Below are 18,743 nucleotides of genomic sequence, written 5' to 3'. Positions count from 1 at the left end.
AGCTGGTGCTTCACTCCGTGGGGGTAGAATGCACTCATATAACTCTTGGCTGGGCTACAGTGGTTGCTTCCCATGAAAACCCAGGAAACAGAATCCCCGCTGCTATTGAAAGTGTATAATTAGCTCCTCGTGCAGCCTGACCCCACTGATTTTTCTGACGCATTTGGCCCGAGGTGTGCCCTTTCTGAGACCTCCAAGAGCTTCTCTGCAGCTGGAGATGCTCAAAACTGCACGCAGCACTTCCTGTGGGCGTGGCTTTGCATTCTGATGGTTGCGCGCCTACTGAATCACGTGTTTCAAAGGCTCAGACTCACGATGCTTTTTAAAAAAAATACGGGAGTGGACTGTGAGTGGCTCTATCAGATAATAAGAGTCTCTTCCCTTTTTCTTTTTAAAAAGTGGTTGTGTACTGGTGGCCTCCCAAGAAACACTATAATTGGTCAGCCTGGGGTGCGTTTTATGTCCTCTCAGATAACGTCATTAGCTATTTTCAGGAAAGGGAAGGCAGAGTATGCCCGCGGGACAATGACAGCAGTTGTTTCAAGTTGGGGAAGAGCCTGTGGTTCTTTTCCTGCGTTTGGGGGAAAGCGAACACACAATGTTCATTTCCTAAATACGGGATGTGCTGCGAGGCTGGCGGGTCATTTTCCACCATGTCATATCCTTCTGGATGAAGGCAGCAGGGGCCAGGACAGGAAACGGCAAATTCTCAGAATAAGACAAGGCTTTCCCAGGGCCGTCATTGGCTCTCTGGAACTATAAAGCTTGCTCATCCAGAAACAGCCTCAGATTCTTCTTTCCTGGAGATAGCCAGAAGTGAGTGGTAAGTGGGGAGACCAGAGGGATGCTATCTGAAAAAATAGCCACTGGACTGGTAATACTGGGGTTGTATCCTTGGTCCGTAATATATTTGGAGTAACTTTGCCTCGTTTTTGCTCAGAGGTGTCTTTATCTGGCAGTTTGTCAGTGGTGGGTACAATTATGGAGGCATGCTAATAAAATTAAGATCTAGGCGTCTAGAGACCAAGATTCTACACTGGGCTCTGTGAAGTATCAGCTGCAGGTAGAACTTGTCTTTCAATTTCCTCACCTTCCACATGAGAATAATCATTTCTGTTCTGATATCTCACAGTAGTGAAATGGTGGATTTCTATCACTTTGTCACTTTTGAGAAGTTCCTAATAATGAAAAGTACAATGGCTATGAAGGGAGAAATCTTTGGCAACTGGAAAGGATGTACTTTTACTCAGGATGTACAGTTTTCTCTGTTAGTCATCTTCAATTGGCTTCCGTTCAGCTCGGTACGGGTAGCCCTCAGTGAGCTGTTCAACAAAAATTGTGGCCCCTTTTAAAATTCTGTTCAATTGTTACTCATTTTTAAAGGGAGCTTTCATCATAAAAGGACATACTGGTGCTAGTGTAATTTACTTCTAATTAAGCATGTATCAAAGAGTGAGATTTCTGAAGACCTGATGAGCTCTAGTTAAAAGAAATAGTGATTCTAAGATAAGAGCTGGGAAAAATAACAAACAGAAGAGTTGCTTCAGGTGAGCATCTAACTTAGAAAAATTAGTTTCTTACATTTGATAGATGCTTTTTGAGTTTTTGGTGATTTGTCTTTTTCACTCATCAGAGAGGGGAAAAAACTATTGCAAAACTCTTAAGATCTTAGTCTTCTTGTAAGGAAAGGGCTTTGTAAAGGGGTACAACCTACTGCTTGCCACATGTCATCTTTCAGAGATGAGGGCTCAGTATTCCATGCCTGTTCAATCCTGGGCGGCTCTTTCTGATCCCATGGATTGTAGCCTGCCAGGCTCCTCCATCCATAGAATTCTGCAGGCAAGAATACTGGAGTGGGTAGCCATTTCCTTCTCCAGGAGATCTTCCCCACCCAGGGATCGAACTTGCATCTTCTGCATTGGCAGGCTGATTCTTTACCACTTAGTCACCTGGGAAGCCCTTCAGTAATTGCAGTAGACTTATTAATAGCTGCTGCTGCTGCTGCTTCTGCTAAGTCGCTTCAGCCATGTGGGACTCTGTGCGACCCCATAGATGGCAGCCCACTAGGCTCCTCTGTCCCTGGGATTCTCCAGGCAAGAATACTGGAGTGGGTTTCCATTTCCTTTTTCAATGCATGCATGCATGCATGCTAAGTCGCTTCAGTCGTGTCCAACTCTATGTGACCCTATGGACAGCAGCCCACCAGGCTCCTCTGTCCATAGGATTCTCTAGGCAAGAACACTGGAGTAGGTTGCCGTTTCTTCTCCAACACTCCCTTATTTAACAGATTAAAAAAAAAAAAATCAATCCTTGGCATTCCCTGGGAGAAAAGTGGACGAGAGCATTATTCCTATTGGCTTACTCGGATTTAAGGTCCTGGGAAGTGGAGGACTCGTCCCAGATGACAGAACGGGTCTTTGAGAACCTGACATATGACTCATTGGAAAATGACCCTTTTCCCCTTGGGTGGCCGTAGCTGTTGCGCTCGACTTCGGGCTAACCGCGTGTCTCATCCCCGCAGGACATGGAGAGGCCGGCGGCCCGGGAGCTGCAGGGCGCGGATGCTCTGCGACGCTTCCAGGGGCTGCTGCTGGACCGCCGCGGCCGGCTGCACGGCCAGCTACTGCGTCTGCGCGAGGTGGCCCGGCGCCTAGAGCGCCTACGCCGGCGCTCCCTGGCGGCCAACGTGGCCGGCAGCTCGCTGAGCGCGGCGGGCGCTGTGGCCGCCATCGTGGGACTCTCGCTCAGCCCCGTCACCCTGGGGGTCTCGCTGCTGGCCTCGGCCGTGGGACTGGGGGTGGCCACCGCCGGCGGGGCCGTAACCATCACGTCTGACCTCTCCCTGATCTTCTGCAACTCCCGGGAGCTGCGGCGCGTGCAGGAGATCGCGGCCACCTGCCAGGACCAGATGCGCGAGATGCTGAGCTGCCTCGACTTCTTCTGCCGCGGGCAGGGCGGCGGAGACCGCCAGCTGCTGCAGTGCGGGAGGAACGCTTCCATCGCGCTGTACAACTCGGTATACTTCATCGTCTTCTTTGGCTCCCGCGGCTTCCTCGTCCCCAGGCGGGCCGAGGGGGCCACCAGGGTTAGCCAGGCCGTGCTAAAGGCCAAGATTCAGAAACTGGCCGAGAGCCTGGAGTCCTGCACCCGGGCTCTGGACGAGCTGAGCGAGCAGCTGGAGTTCAGAGTCCAGCTCTACACGAAGAGCAGCCGCGGCCACGACCTCAAGATCTCGGCTGACCGGCCCACGGGGCAGTTTTTCTGAAAACATCTTTTCCCATCTAATGACCGAAGCCAGAAAATCATCCCCATGGGATGCTCCATATTTGTATCTCCCTCAGGAAAACACGAAGTTGGGCTAGGAGCTGAATGCGAAGGATGAGAAAAACTATTCGAGGATGGGGGGTGGGGGGGTGTTCTCCCAACTCTTCTTTACCTATCGCTGACATCCTGCCAGGGGCTGAGTGCTAGGGATTTCTACCTGCCTGATCCTGGTGGGATATATGACCTGAAAAGTATTTTATATTTTATCATAACCGTTCGGTCTTCACACCCTTCCTTGGGCACTCCTGATTTAAAGTTGTTGCCACGTGCTTGTCCCTGCCTCGGCGGGTGATTTGAGCCGAGGCTGGAGAACGGTGCAGACACCCCCACCCTCTGGGTCCTCTTCGAGCCCCATTAGGCTTTGAGGTCCTCAGAAACACCCGTGAGAAGAGACACTAGCTTTAAAACCTCTCTGGCAGAGTTTCTGAGTACGAAGAACTCCAGAATCTAGAGCTAATCAGACTCTCTCTGAACCTCCCTCTCTCTCAGCGCCCTCCTCTCTCAGCGTGCCCTGCTCACAGATCCAACCTGGGGATGGAGTGGACCTTCCTAGGTGACTTCATAGCCAGACCTCCAAGGTGCTCTGAGAGGGGAAATCCACTAACCCGTCACCTAAGTCCCGCCTCCTTACGGAAGAAATTGAAGGAAAGGGAAATGGTTAACAGCTTCGTATACTGACTTCATACTGTAGAGAAGGGAGCAATGGCTTTTGAGTTAGTCCTGGGTTTATTCTGTGTGAGACTTGGCTTCCTAGTCTGTAAAATGGGTGCTAAAACCCCACCTTATTGGGAAGTATTGAGTAAGATAAAGCCAAGCACAGTGTCTGGGTGGTAAAGAGTGGTCTCTGGGCTTGAAGCATCACCTGGGAACTTGTTGCTGCTGCCGCTAAGTCGCTTCAGTCGTGTCCGACTCTGTGCGACCCCATAGACGGCAGCCCACCAGGCCCCGCCTTCTCAGAAAGGCCAATTCTTGGACTCAGCTCTAGACTTAAGGAGTCAGCAACACAGGTGGGGCTCAGCAAGCTGTGTTTAAACAAGCCCTTGGGGGTAATTTGATGCCTGCTGAAGTTTGAACACCATTGCAATGGGTGTTAGTTTGTAATCCCCTGATGAGCGTTCTCTAAGTCTATCGCCTCTCTAGGGGCTGCTCCGTCTTTAGTGTCATTCACAGACGGTCAAGGACAGACTGTGTCCCAGAAGTAAAAGAAAGAATGTGCGTGGGGGCCTTGTGTCAATGCTTCCTGGAGCAATTTCCCACCAGTTGAACTAAGAGATGTAACAGAATCAGCCTGTTAGAGGGCAGTGTTGCCTGCTCATTGTAGAAATTGGTACAGAAAGGAATGTGAATTTAATGAAAATTGACCTTTATTACCTTTTCTAAAAACCTCCAGACCATGTTTTTTAATTATTATTTATTTTAAGTTTATTATTTAATTACTGTTTATTATTAACATTTAATTTTATTTAACCACATTAGAAAATAATAGGAATAGCAAGTTTCCAAATGGGAGACTACTGAGATTCTTTTCAGGAGACTTAGCTGAGTTTGCCTTTCTAAGGTGGGCCATGAGCTGTAAACAGTATTGTGTTCCTTAAATAAGTCTCCTTCAGAGGGAAATTTTTTCCCTAGTGTTTTGAATGATCCTTTTAAGTAAATGAGGGTAGTTCTTTTTTTCTCTTGGATTTTTTTTTGGTTGCTGTTCTTTTTATAAGTAAATAAGGGAAGTTCTGAATAAAGAGACCAGGAGCTGAATTTAAGCCTCATAAATGGAGGCTTGACTTGTCAATATAGAAATGATGCAAGCATATCTATCCTGAAGGTAACTGGCCCGCAGATAACACTTGACCTGAAAGGCCCTCCCTATTTAGTTCAGGGGAAAGAAAACCCAAGTAGAGGCATATGAAGGAAACACTAGGAAGCCTGATGTCCTGTGAAGTTGGGTCTTAGGAGCGACAAAGTAGCTTGTGTTATGATGGTGATGTGTTATATTTTCACTTTGGAACCTGTAAGATATCTGTAAGCTGTCTCTAAGAAAATACTTCCAGTTTCTTCAATTTCTATTGCTACCACTGTATTGCTGAAAAATATGTTGAAAAGTCTTTGGGATCACACATATACCCAAGCTAGGTTGAATTATGTGATTATCTAATGTGTTTAAATTTACCCAGTTGATCCCCCATGCTTACCAATGATGGCAGTGTGTCTGAGGAAGTGTAATTTCAGTGCTGGGAGAGGAGTTGGCATGCCTATATTTTTATTTTTCCTAAAATGGCAATTGATTTGTATTTTGATTTATTTTGAAATTGGTACCTTAAAAAAAAAATGGTGTCAAATTTCTTAGGTTACCTTGCACAGATGCTAGCATTTTAGATCACCAGAATGTACTTCATACTGTTATATTATGTTTGAAGGTACAATCATTGCCTAACTCCATCTTGTATTAAAGCTTAAGTTTGAATTATTCTTCCAAATGCCTGAGCTGTTCCTTAGAAATAAACCGGGCACTTTTGGAAGCAGCAGCAACAGAGACCATTTCATATCATTAGGGTATTTTGACTGTACCAGTGTCTTAAGCTCCTGAAATTATTATTTTAGTGGCCTACTGTACATCTAAGGAAGGGTGTCTATTTTGGAACAGTACTTTGCACATTATAGGAGCATAGTAAATGTATTTGAATAATTTAATAAACTTTAGCTCTATTTAGGAGTTTGTTTTGATAGTGAAAGATCATTCATCCTCTTTTGTGTCTGTTATAGAGATGGGAGCCTCTACCAGGATTTAAGTCAAGTTTAGTTAAATGGATCCTAGAGACAAGTATTTTATTTATTTCTTTTGTGGGAATGTGAATAAGGCTTTTTCCTTAAGGCCATCGTTCTGTAAACAAACAGACTGAAATGGTATGTTGTAAAGGGAAGGAGAGAAAGGGGTATTTAGATTACAAGTGTACTTCAGAACAATATCCGAGTTGGAAAAATAAACACGTTCATATTGAAGGTTTAAGTGCTTCTGTTGGTTTCCGGGGTTTACAATTGTTTGGATTGTTTTCTTTCACAAGAAAGGAGTTTCTTTTGGTTCTGCATCTCAAGGATTCAATAAAACTACATTCTACTCTATTAAAAAAAATAATCCTTAACAGACATTCTGATCCTAATCACTTTGATGCGTTTGTCCTCAGGTGCCTGTCATTTCCAATGTGGCAAATGTCAGTGTCCAAAGTATTTATTGGGAGGAAAAAGAGAAAAGTGATGTAGAAGCCACCCTAGATCAGATATGTCAAGCAATTTGTCAACTTGATATATTACACAGTCGATGCCTTGGTATGAAGTGCAAGTAGAAGGAATGGAGACACTGAGATAAAGCTATTTTGCAGAGAGAAATGGGATACATTTAAATTCAGCAGTTTGTAACCTCCTAATTTTTTTCCCCACTGTAGCAAAATCAGTCCTCTCCCTTTATTGAAATAAATTGCCCATTTCTCTTTCTTTTCAAAAAAATTTTTATGATTCTTAATCTTTTTATTTTATTGAAGCAGAGTTGATTTACTCAAACTTCTTGATCTTCCTCTAATTAGTTACCTAATCTCATGTTTGCCTCTGTATAAATTAGTAACTTTGAGGAAAGGTAGAGGTTTCATCATTTTAACTTAGAATATTCCGCATCAAACTGTATAAATCAATTTTTAAAGATTAATCAATTCATGTACAGGAATTCTCTTATCTAAAAATAAGACTTCCAGCAGTTTCAAACCTTTGAACATAACTACAATCTGAGAAGTAATTGAAAAGAATGCTTGTTGTTCAGTCTCCTAGTTGTGTCTGACTCTTTTCGACCCCATGGACTGCAGCATGCCAGGCCTCCCTGTCCCTTACTTACCACCTCCCGAAGTTTGCCCAAGTTCATATCCATGGCATCGGTGATGCCATCCAGACATCTCATCCTCTGACACCATCTTTCCCCTTCTGCCCTCAATCTTTCCCAGCATCAGGGACTTTTCCAATGAATCATCTGTTCACATCCGATGACCAAAATACTAGAGCTTCAGCATCAGTCCTTCCAGTGAATATTCAGGGTTGATTTCTGTTAAGATTGACTGGTTTGATCTCCTTGCTGTCCAAGGGACTCTTAGGTGTTTTCTCTAGCACCACAGTTCAGTTCAGTTCAGTAGCTCATTCGTGTCCGACTCTTTGTGACCCCATGAACCGCAGCATGTCAGGCCTCCCTGTCCATCACCGACTCCCAGAGTTCACCCAGACTCACGTCCATCGAGTCAGTGATGCCATCCAGCCATCTCATCCTCTGTCGTCCCCTTCTCCTCTTGCCCCCAATCCCTCCCGGCATCAGAGTCTTTTCCAATGAGTCAACTCTTTGCATGAGGGGGCCAAAGTACTGGAGTTTCAGCTTTAGCATCATTCCTTCCAAAGAAATCCCAGGGCTGATCTCCTTCAGAATGGACTGGTTGGATCTCCTTGCAGTCCAAGGGACTCTCAAGAGTCTTCTCCAACACCACAGTTCAAAAGCATCAATTCTTTGGCGCTCAGCCTTCTTCACAGTCCAACTCTCACATCCATACATGACCACAGGAAAAACCATAGCCTTGACTAGACACCACAGTTAGGAGGCATTAATTCTTTGGCACTCTGCTTTCCTTACGGTCCAGCTCTCACAGGCACATCAGGCTTCAGAAAACCCAAACACTAGAGAGGGGTAGAGAGCGAGGACAAGAGACAGCCTCTACATCAGATGGCAAAACTTTCCCAGAAGTCTGCAGTGGTCTTCACCTGGCAAGTCACTAATTTTAATTGTGCAAAGCAGGCTGGGAAATATAGTACCTTTAGCTAAGAACTAACTGTTCCCCAAATACCTAGGTTTCTGTTTGTAATTAACGAAAAGGAGGATGGACATTGGTTGAAGAGGCCAACAGTCCAAACAACGAGCCTATAGTGGTTGCTGCAGTCTGTTGAGAACTGTTGCTGAAGGTAATCTCATTATCTGAGTGCCAACCTGAAGCCCCACCTTGGAAACACCCCTGGGTCCGGATGTTGCACTGTTAATGACAGTGCAACAACAACAAACAAAAGAGGGCTGTGTTGGCAGGTTGGATCCTGGCTGTTTGCAAAGGCCAGCCATAAGCTTGGATTCTATCTTTGCTGAAGCATACGGTATTCCTGTCATAACAAGTATCCTTTTAGTTAACTGCAATAAATCTTTCCTTGTTGAGTTGACAGGGGGTTGGGATGTTGTTACTTTTTGCTCCTGGCAAACTCCTAAGTGGGAAAGTAAACCCTGCTGTGGTTCTGACTAGGACAAAGAGTGAGTCCTAAAATATGGAAATAATCTCTTAGCAAACAACAGGTTGCTAGGAGAGGGGGAAGTGTGCTGATCAAGCTCTCAGGGCCCAGGAATGAATATTAGGGACCTTCAGCATCCTCAGACTCTGACTGGCATTAGCACAGGGTAGTGGAGAGCAGGCCCTGCGACGTGGTCCTGCCTGCACAGGTAAAGCTTGTCCATATGAAGCTCACTGGCAAAGAGTGATGTTTACTCCCATTTATATTAACGTTTCCAATACAACCCCACGGGGCGGGAGTGCAGGCAGGTCTGCAACCTGATTTTCACCAGAACTTTAGCAGTGAGTCATGGCCAAGGTTTCTGCCTCCCAAGCGTACAGGGCACCCATAACAGGACTTGTGCCAGCACTTGTATGGATCCAGTTGCTAAATTAAACAAAACAGCTGTAATTGGGAGAAACTTCTGGTGTACATGGAATTGGAGATGGGTAGTGATATCTAAAATCTTTCTTTTAGGCCCCAGATTTCTTTTCCCAGTTTCCCTGGTTGACATGGGGACATTTAGTAAAACTGACCTTGTTGCTTGGCTTCCCAGGTGGCGCTAGTGGTAAAGAACCCGCCTGCCAATGCAGGAGACATAAGAGACTGGAGTTTGATTCCTGGGTCGGAAAGATCTGCTACAGGAGGGCATGGCAACCCACTCCAGTATTCTTGCCTGGAGAATCCCATGGACAGAGGAGCCTGGCAGGCTACAGTCCATGGGGTCACAAAGAGTCAGTCACAACTGAAGTGACTGAGCAGGCATGCACACAAGACCTTATTATAAACCTGCCCTGAACTTATTTACAAAACAGAAACAAACTTACAGATACTGAAAACAAACTTACTGTTACCAAAGGGGAAACATGGTGGGGAACGGATAAATCAGGAGCTTGGGATGAACATACACTACAGTATATAAGATAGATAACCAACAAGGACCTACTGTAAAGAGGAAACTCTACTCAGTATTCTGGGATAACATATATGAGAAAAGAATCTAGAAAAAAATGAATATATGTACCTGTATAACTGATCACTTTACTGTACACTTGAAACTAATACCACATTGTAAATCAACTATACTCCAATAATATAAAAATAAAAAACCTGCTCTGTCAAAATTTCATTAAAGAACAATACTTTCCTAAATACTTAAGTAAATGACATTTAGGTAACAAAGTTATAAAATAAATGTGGATTTTTGAAAATACTAATCATAGTTAAAATTTGTGGAAGATTTACTAAGTAGTGTCCTAAGTACAATTTGATGTGGATTATCACATTTACAAAAATCTTTTGAGGTAGGCACTATAATTACCCCATATTATTAAAGAAAAGAAATAACTGGAAGGTTGTACAGCTAGCAAAGGCTGCTCCAGGATTTGAATCCTGGCAGCCTGACTCCAGGGTTATACTCTTAGTTCTTCTGAGAGTAAGTTTACTCCTAATATAAAGTAAAAACTAACAGGAGTGACAACATTAGTTACAAGTCTGACAGGTTCATTCATTTAGAAAACATTTATTGAGTGTTCACCTTGTATCTCCCACTGCCATTTGTGAGCAATACAGACAGGACTCTAGATGTTATGGCCCTGACAATCTGGGTGGGCTATACTCTGGTTTTTCCAGTAGTCATGAATGGATGTGAGAGTTGGACTATAAAGGAAGCTGAGCACCGAAGAATTCTTGCTTTTGAACTGTGGTGTTGGAGAAGACTCTTGAGAGTCCCTTGGACTGTAAGGTGATCCAACCAGTCCATCTTAAAGGAGATCAGTCCTGAATATTCATTGGGAGGACTGATGCTGATGCTGAAACTCCAATACTTTGGCCACCTGATGTGAAGAACTGACTCATTTGAAAAGACCCTGACACTGGGAAAGATTGAAGGTAGGAGGAGAAGGGGAGGACAGAGGATGAGATGGTTGGATGGCATCACCAGCTCGATAGACATGAGTTTGAGTAAGCTCTGGGAGTTGGTGATGGACAGGGAGGCCTGGCATGCTGCAGTCAATGGGGTCGCAAAGAGTTGGACACCACTAAGTGACTGAACTAATACCCTGATGATGCCAGTAGGTTAATCAATAAGAAATTAGGGGAATTCCCCAATGGTCTAGTGGTTAAGACTTCGACCTCTCACTGCAGAGGGCCTGGGTTCAATTCCTGGTCAGGAAACTAAGATTCCACAAGCCGCATGGTTTGGCAAATAATAAATAAATAAATAAACAGACAACCATGGGATTCTCCAGGCAAGAATACTGGAGTGGGTTGCCATTCTCTTCTCCAGGGGATCTTTCCTACCCAGGGATTGGACCTGTGTCTCTGGCATTGCAGGCAGATTCTTTACTGTCTGAGCCATCAGGAAAACCCCTAATAAATAATAAAATAAATTTAAAAAGAAATTAGAATGTAGTTTTTCAAATGGCTAGTATTTGCTAAAAGCAACATGGGCCAATTTGAAAATGATGAAACTTCAGCTCTGATTGTAAAAATTTGTGCATAGGTATTTTGTAACCCTGCCCCAAATGTCCAAAACATGGCAAGATTCTTGTGAATACAACACCTGAAATAAAAGGATGTGATTAATAAGAGCATATTGCTAGCTACTGATATGCTGAGACAGAAGGTGTGGGCCGGGACCACACAGACATGAATAAAGGAATTACTGGTTCAATAGACCTTTCCAGATCCTGCATAAAAACCTCTGAAAATGAAACTTCTTGTGGTCATTCCATCGAAACTATCACTGAAACTGCTTGTCAGTTTTCTTCCTGATAGGGGTGTGTACTCAAGTTCTGTATGGTGGCTATGGACTAAAAGGGCTAGACACTTGTGTGTGAGTAGACAAGTGTGTGTAGGAATAAGATTCTAATAGTAATAAAATAATGCATTATATAATCTATGCGCGTCTGTGTCTGCCTACTTTTAGTCAGCTTTCTGTTTGTGAGAGTCACTTTTGTTATTTGGTTGTAACTTGTTTATTCTTATTACTTTATAGTATCCCGTGTGACTACTGTTTGGTTTTTGTTGCATTTGTGTAGGCAAATACCTGAAGTATATAAGAACAATTCATTGTGTTGATGCAAATTCATGGAAAAAGCCCTTAAAAGTACCCAATGTCTCTAATTCTAACTCTGTACATACCATGATGCAAACCTCCGATGTGTAATTTGAGACTCTCCATGACTCTATCCATCTGAAAGGAGAAGCCTGGGCTGATGGTCTAACAGTTCTGGTGCCAAAGATTCCCTTCTGCAACTTAATAAACGGAAGTCTAGAAAAAAAACAATAGTAATAAAATTACTCAAAATAATAATGCTTTGTCTTCGAATGATTTGTTTTTAACACAGTTTCCTGAGATTTTGCATGGAGAACACTACTGTTGGATTTTCATGCTTTTTTTTTCCAACAACCATTTTTTATTAATTTTCAAGACCTTTCAAGGAAGGCATTTCTATCGGTTTTTCTGTTACTCAAAGGACCTTTCTTTGATGTTTGGGTACCTCAGGTATTCACATCTACCATCATCTAGTTATCACTGGAGGGAATCCCCTGATGGTCCAGTGGTTAGGACTCCATGCTCCCACTGCTATGGCCCAGGTTTGACCCCTGGTCAGGGAACCAAGATCCTGCAAGCTACGTGGCATGGCCAAAAAAGAAAGAAAAGTCCTGGAGCAGGACTGGGCTTGAAGTCTTGGAAAATCTGAAGCAGATATCTTAAGATTGATGTGGCCATATAGAAAGTTTTACTAACCTTTTAAATTGTATTGATTCATTTTATTTTTACCAGTGCTGGGTCACTGTTGCTGTGTGGGCTTTCTCTAGTTGCAGTGAGCAGAGGTACTCTTCTTGGTAATGTGTCGACTTCTCGTTGTGATGGCTTCTCTTGTTGTGGAACATGGGCTCTTGGGTGCATGGGCTTCAGTAATTGCAGCACGTGGGCTCAGTAGCTGTGGCTCCCGTTCTCTAGAGCACAGGCTCAAGAGTTGTGGAACACGGACTTTGTTGCTCCAAGGCATGTGGGATCTCCTGGAATCAGGGATCAAACCCATGTCACCTGCATTGGCAGGCAGATTCTTTACCACTGAGCCACCAGGGAAGCCCTCCTAACCTTTTAAACTACAATTTAATTTACATTTAAGACTTTCTGCCCCTAAGGAGAATTTTAGAGTATACTGAATGTTTTAGGTGGCATTGTAAAAATGTGAAGTAGTATAAGAAAATGACTTTATCTTTCATTTATTTCAGATTTATTTATATTTCATGGAAAGATTCGCCTTCTTTTTAACAGACAATAAAGAAAAAAGAAAAACATGCAGACGGTCAATAATAGGCCTTTTACTTTTTCTAACTTTTCTGTAGTTTCTATAGACATTGTTGACTACTTAGTTCTTAGAAGACTCTGAATACACACCCCAGAGATGAGTTTCTGTGATGTTCGTTTCATTTTAACAGTGGGTTATGAAAGGTGATGTTGTGAAGGGCTAAGATGAACTTAATCCTGTGGTTTTAATGGAAAAAATAATGAAGTAGTTTATGGACTTTACAAAAAGGGCCAGATCTAGAAGTCTGAGGGTGGCAGGGGCAAGGGCTGAGGGGAGGCTTGGGAGGGGGAGGAAGGTAGAAAGCAGAGGGTGAGCAGCAGCAATAAGCAGGGTGGGCAGTGACTAGGGGAATGTCCTCCATGAAACTATAGGTTTTATGGCTTTGAGTGACCAGGAGGGAAGAATCAGATCACCACACACAACCAGTTTGCAGGAGCTTCGATGGTGAGAAACAGAAGCAGCAAGGAAAGATAGTTGAAATTGATGTCTTACTTTCATAGGCTCTTAAACCTGTGTGGTTGGCATAAAAAATAGAATACGTGCCCAGCCTTAGGTCAGCACTATTCTGCAGCTGAATCATAAATCTATGGTGCTGACAATTAACTTCCTGACCTCCAATAGCCTTCCTCTCCTGGGAGGCCTCCTTTTAAAGGCGTGTTATCTGAAAAGGAGAAGACTTTAGAGTGACTCGGGTTACCCAGTCCCTCCTCTCCAGTATGACCATTTCTGTAAGCTTTGTTAAGTTGCTGATCCACATTTACCTCTCAGAACAGGACCAGGGGACATTCATGTGCAAGAGCTGCCAAGAGAGGTTTTTCTTTTCCACCGTCAGATTGAACCTTGTCACTACACAACTGCCTTACACTTGGAAAGCTGCTCTTCTGTCTGCACGAGGGATGAGCAATCTTGGCCCAGGGTGATAACCTGCTCCAGAAGCCCAATTTAGTTTATGATATCCTTTACGTACAAGCCTATGGCCTTTCCGTATCACGGTGGCTGGTTCATCTGGCCTTTCTCATCCCCTTGCATACACACTATGGACAACATGGATATTCCTCCATTCAACAAAATAGTTATTGGGGAAATATTTGCCAACTATTTGCTAAGTTTATTTCCAGGCGTGCTCAGTCGATAAGTTGTGTCCAACTCTTTGCAACCCCATGGACTGTAGCCCACCAGGCTCCTCTGTCCATGGAATTTTCCAGGCAAGAATACTGGAGTAGGTTGCCATTTCCTTCTCCAACTGAGCACAGAGTAGTGAACAAAAACAGGCAAATGTCTTGACTTTGTATTCTAGTGATGATAGGGAGCACAGACATAAAGAAAATAAATGTCTGGTTTGTGAGATGGTATGTATTCATTTACGATCGTTGCTGTAACAAGTTGTTGCAAGCTTAGCAGCTTAAAATAACACAAACTAATTTTCTTACAGGCAGAAGTCCAATGTGGGTCTTACTGGGCTAACATAAAGTAGCTGACAGGGCTACAATTCTATCCGGAGGATCTCAGAGAGGATTCGTTTTCTTGCCTTTTCTACCTTCTAGAGGCTGCTGCATTCCTTGGTTTGTGACCCTCTTCCACCCTCTCCGATGCCTGAAATGATCAGTTGAATCTTTCCCTACTGTGCCACTCTGACCTTCTGCCTTTCTTCCACTTTTAGGGCCCTTTGATTACAAAAAAACCCCAACCAACCAACCAAACCCCCTGCCCCCAAATACATCCGCTCAATGAGAGGAAAGGTAGGGCATGTTATCAGATGGGCGTGGTTACTTGTGCTGGAAAACGAAGTTTCCTTCATTTCCCCATGAAATAGGAAGTGATATCATGGAAGTGACAGTGGAAGAGGAGCACTGGATGGTTGAGAGGACGTTCAGGACAGAGAGGGAGAGAGTGGGCTGAGGAACGCCCTGGGCTTGCCAGGCAACATGAAAGGCCGCTTACAGAGGGGCGGTATGGGGCAGGTGTTTTATGATGTATCATTAGGGAAGCACACTTCCTTTCCCTCAGCAGATTGGCTAGTCAGGTTTCTTACATTCAAACAGTAGAAGCTCTTTCAACCAGTTAAGCAGAAAGGAAATTTATTAATTTGTGTTTAGCCTTTATGGCATCCGGTCCCATCACTTCATGGCAAATAGATGGGGAAACAGTGGCTGACTTTGTTTTTCTGGGCTCCAAAATCACTGCAGATGGTGATTGCAGCCATGAAATTAAAAGACACTTACTCCTTGGAAGGAAAGTTATGACTAACCTAGATAGCATATTCAAAAGCATTACTTTGCCAACAAAGGTCCATCTAGTCAAGGCTATGGTTTTTCCAGTGGATATGTATGGATGTGAGAATTGGACTATAAAGAAAGCTGAGTGCCAAAGAATTGATGCTTTTGAACTGTGATGTTGGAGAAGACTCTTGAGAATCCCTTGGACTGCAAGGAGATCCAACCAGTCCCTCCTAAAGGAGATCAGTCTTGGGTGTTCATTGGAATGACTGATGTTGAAGCTGAAACTCCAATACTTTGGCCACCTGATGTGAAGAGCTGACTCATTTGAAAAGACCCTGATGTTGGGAAAGATTGAGGGCGGGAGGAGAAGGGGACGACAGAAGATGAGATGGTTGGATGGCATCACCGACTCAATGGACATGGGTTTGGGTGGACTCCAGCAGTTGGTGATGGACAGGGAGGCCTGGTGTGCTGCAGTTCATGGGGTTGCAAAGAGTCAGACATGACTGAGTGACTGAACTGAACTGAACTGAACTGATTGTTTGTTAATTTATTAAAGCATAATGAGGAAGAATCTCCAAGAAAGTGAAGGTCAAGTTTGGGGGCCTTGTAGTCAAGAACAACACCCAAACCTGGAGATCAGCAGGCCAGCAGAAACTCCACTGCTGCTGCCACTAAGTGAGGACACCTTGGAGTGCATGTTCCTTACACATGCTGGACACCAGACCCTTTGCCACGGCTGCCCCCTCAAGCTGGACACCTATGCCAATGCCAGGATCCACTTTTTTGTATTGCTCTGGAGAGGTGTGTCTGCTCGGTAGAGACATTTAGGTGCAAAGGTGGGTGGGAGAGTGAATTTCTGGTTTCTAGTGGGCTTGAACTGGGAGAATTTTGCTCATTGCAGGAAAACTGTTCAAAAGATGTCAGGCTATCACCAAGCATGAGAAATTGTCCAGGATAGCAGTTAACGTTTTATTTTATCTATTTATTTTGAACATTTAGACATCAAACCCTTTTACTTAAATTCAAAGGCTTCCATTGGAAAGTGTGGCTGGAAGCTGCCGTGTCCTATACTTAATATTTCATTGTGGCAATGATATCTGGATTGACTTTTTACTTATGTACTTTTGGCTGCACTGGGTCTTCGTTGCAGTTCATGGGCTCTTCCTTGCCGCACGTCGGCTCTGTAGTTGCCACTTGAGGGCGCTAGAGCACAGGTTCAGTAGTTGCGGTGCATGCGGTTAGTTGCCCTGCAGCACGTGGGATCTTCCCCAACCAAGGATTGAACCCGTGTCTCCTGGATTGGTAGGCGATTCTTAACCACTGGACCACCACCAGAGATGTCCCAAGGAGTCTCTTGCTGCTGCTGCTAAGTCGCTTCAGTTTTGTCCGACTCTGTGCGACCCCATAGACGGCAACCCACCAGGCTCCTCTGTCCCTGGGATTCTCCAGGCAAGAACACTGGAGTGGGTTGCCATTTCCTTTTCCAAAGGAATCTCTTAAACACCTCCATTTCTAGCAATTTGTTTTCTAAAAAGTTGTGTATGCATTTAAAAGAACACTTGTATGAAAGAATACCAAGCAACCAGGAATCAGGAAATGAGTCAAAGTTGCCTTTCCTTTATCACCCACTCCATAGTAAGAAGTGACCTTGAAACTCTAGCCTTTGTGGTTTATAAGAACTATAACATTTGAATTTCCTGCTTGTTGTTGACATCAGGCTAAACCCTCTTTTCCCCAGATTTTATTTACATCTCGGTATATCTATGACATCATTTTAACTCCCAAAACCTCAGACATCAGGTTTTTTCAGGTGCTGGACGTGAAAATCTTTTATCTTAAAGACTTAAGGATGGTAGTGGACCGAGGGTTTCTGACTAATGTTCCAGGGGCCAAATGACAAGTTAGGTAGAGAAGCTGGCTTTACTGCCACGGTGAGCTGCTCCTGGCCACTGAGGATGGGGTGGTGCCTACCGCAGGAGTGGCTGCAGCCTGCCTTGTTAAATGACCACACTCCAAGGTCAGTTTCTCCGTTTTTTGTGTGTGTGTGTGATTCAGAAATTCCCTATGATTCATCCAATTAGCAAATAAATAAACTCAGGGGATATTCATGCCAAGCATGCTCAGATCAGATCAGATCAGTCGCTCAGTCGTGTCTGACTCTTTGCGACCCCATGAACCGCAGCACGCCAGGCCTCCCTGTCCATCACCAACTCCCGGAGCTCACTCAGACTCAAGTCCATCGAGTCAGTGATGCCATCCAGCCATCTCATCCTCTGTCGTCTCCTTCTACTCCTGCCCCCAATCCCTCCCAGCATCAGAGTCTTTTCCAATGAGTCGACTCTTCACATGAGGTGGCCAAAGTACTGGATTTTCAGCTTTAGCATCATTCCTTCCAAAGAAATCCCAGGGCTGATCTCCTTCACAATGGACTGGTTGGATCTCCTAGCAGTCCAAGGGACTCTCAAGAGTCTTCTCCAACACCACAGTTCAAAAGCATCAATTCTTCGGCGCTCAGCCTTCTTCACAGTCCAACTCTCACATCCATACATGACCACAGGAAAAACCATAGCCTTGACTAGATGGACCTTTGTTGGCAAAGTAATGTCTCTGCTTTTGAATATGCTATCTAGGTTGGTCATAACTTTCCTTCCAAGGAGTAAGCGTCTTTTAATTTCATGGCTGCAGTCATCATCTGCAGTGATTTTGGAGCCCCAAAAAATAAAGTCTGACACTGTTTCCACCGTTTCCCCATCTATTTCCCATGAAGTGGTGGGACCGAATGCCATGATCTTCGTTTTCCGAGGAGACTAATCTACAAACCATTCTCATTTATTCATTGAACAACAATTTACTGAATGCCTGTTCTGTGCAAGGCACTGGGAATGGCAGTGACCACCAATGAGTCACTGCTCTCCTAATGTTTAAATCTACTAGAAATCAGACAATGATAAAGTTCATTTTCAACAGTGGTGGTAGTGATGGAAAGGCAGAAGTAAAGGGACTCAAGATAAATTTAGGCAGCTGAGTCTACAGCACTTGCTGATGAGGAAGCTGAGAGATGCAGAGAGAAACAAGTGTGGAAGAGAAAGCCAGATGCTCATGTCTTAATGTTCATTGGAATATGAAAGTGAAGGTGTTAGTCACTCAGTTGTGTCTGACTCTTTACAAGCCCACCAGTCGGTAGCCCACCAGTCTCCTCTGTCCATGGGATTCTCCAGGCAAGAAAGTTGCAGAGAAGAAGCCAATCCTGACTGCATATTAGAACTGCTTCTTTGACTTGCTTTTCATTGCTTTTGTTATTCTAATCATCCAGAACAGCCTGCCTCAGAGAATCCTGGCCTCTAGTAAACTGAAGTACCTTTGTTCAGAACTCTATCCGCCAGTAGGTGGCAAGGAAGAAGTTAGCACATCCCTTGCTTGAGGCTGGTCATTCTGGGAGATGTTTGCAAGATTCATGGCCTTTTTACTTTGCTTCCTATCTCGCCCCATCTCTGATCTATCAAAGAACTTGGCATCCAGACCCCAACAAGATGGTAATTTTGAG

At 44.2% G+C, this 18,743-nt stretch overlaps 1 protein-coding gene across 1 annotated transcript; it reads left to right on the top strand.

Moving 5' to 3' along the window:
• The first annotated feature begins 685 nt into the window (after positions 1–685).
• On the top strand, positions 686–6,318 carry APOLD1 (apolipoprotein L domain containing 1). The gene is made up of 2 exons (XM_086401949.1): positions 686–823; positions 2,522–6,318. The coding sequence occupies exon 2, from the start codon at positions 2,525–2,527 to the stop codon at positions 3,263–3,265; it is 741 nt and encodes a 246-aa protein (XP_086258075.1). The 5' UTR covers positions 686–823; positions 2,522–2,524; the 3' UTR covers positions 3,266–6,318.
• The last annotated feature ends 12,425 nt before the right edge of the window (positions 6,319–18,743 follow it).

Source organism: Bos grunniens, chromosome 5, assembly GCF_055505025.1.
Source record: "Bos grunniens cultivar Pamir isolate PY7600 chromosome 5, Bosgru_T2T1.0, whole genome shotgun sequence".
NCBI classification, from domain to species: Eukaryota; Metazoa; Chordata; class Mammalia; order Artiodactyla; family Bovidae; genus Bos; species Bos grunniens.
This window is presented reverse-complemented; position numbering and strand designations above follow the sequence as displayed.

Coding starts and splice junctions, on each gene's coding strand:
- APOLD1 (XM_086401949.1), top strand. CDS start 2,525: ATGGAGAGGCCGGCGGCCCGGGAGCTGCAGGGCGCGGATGCTCTGCGA.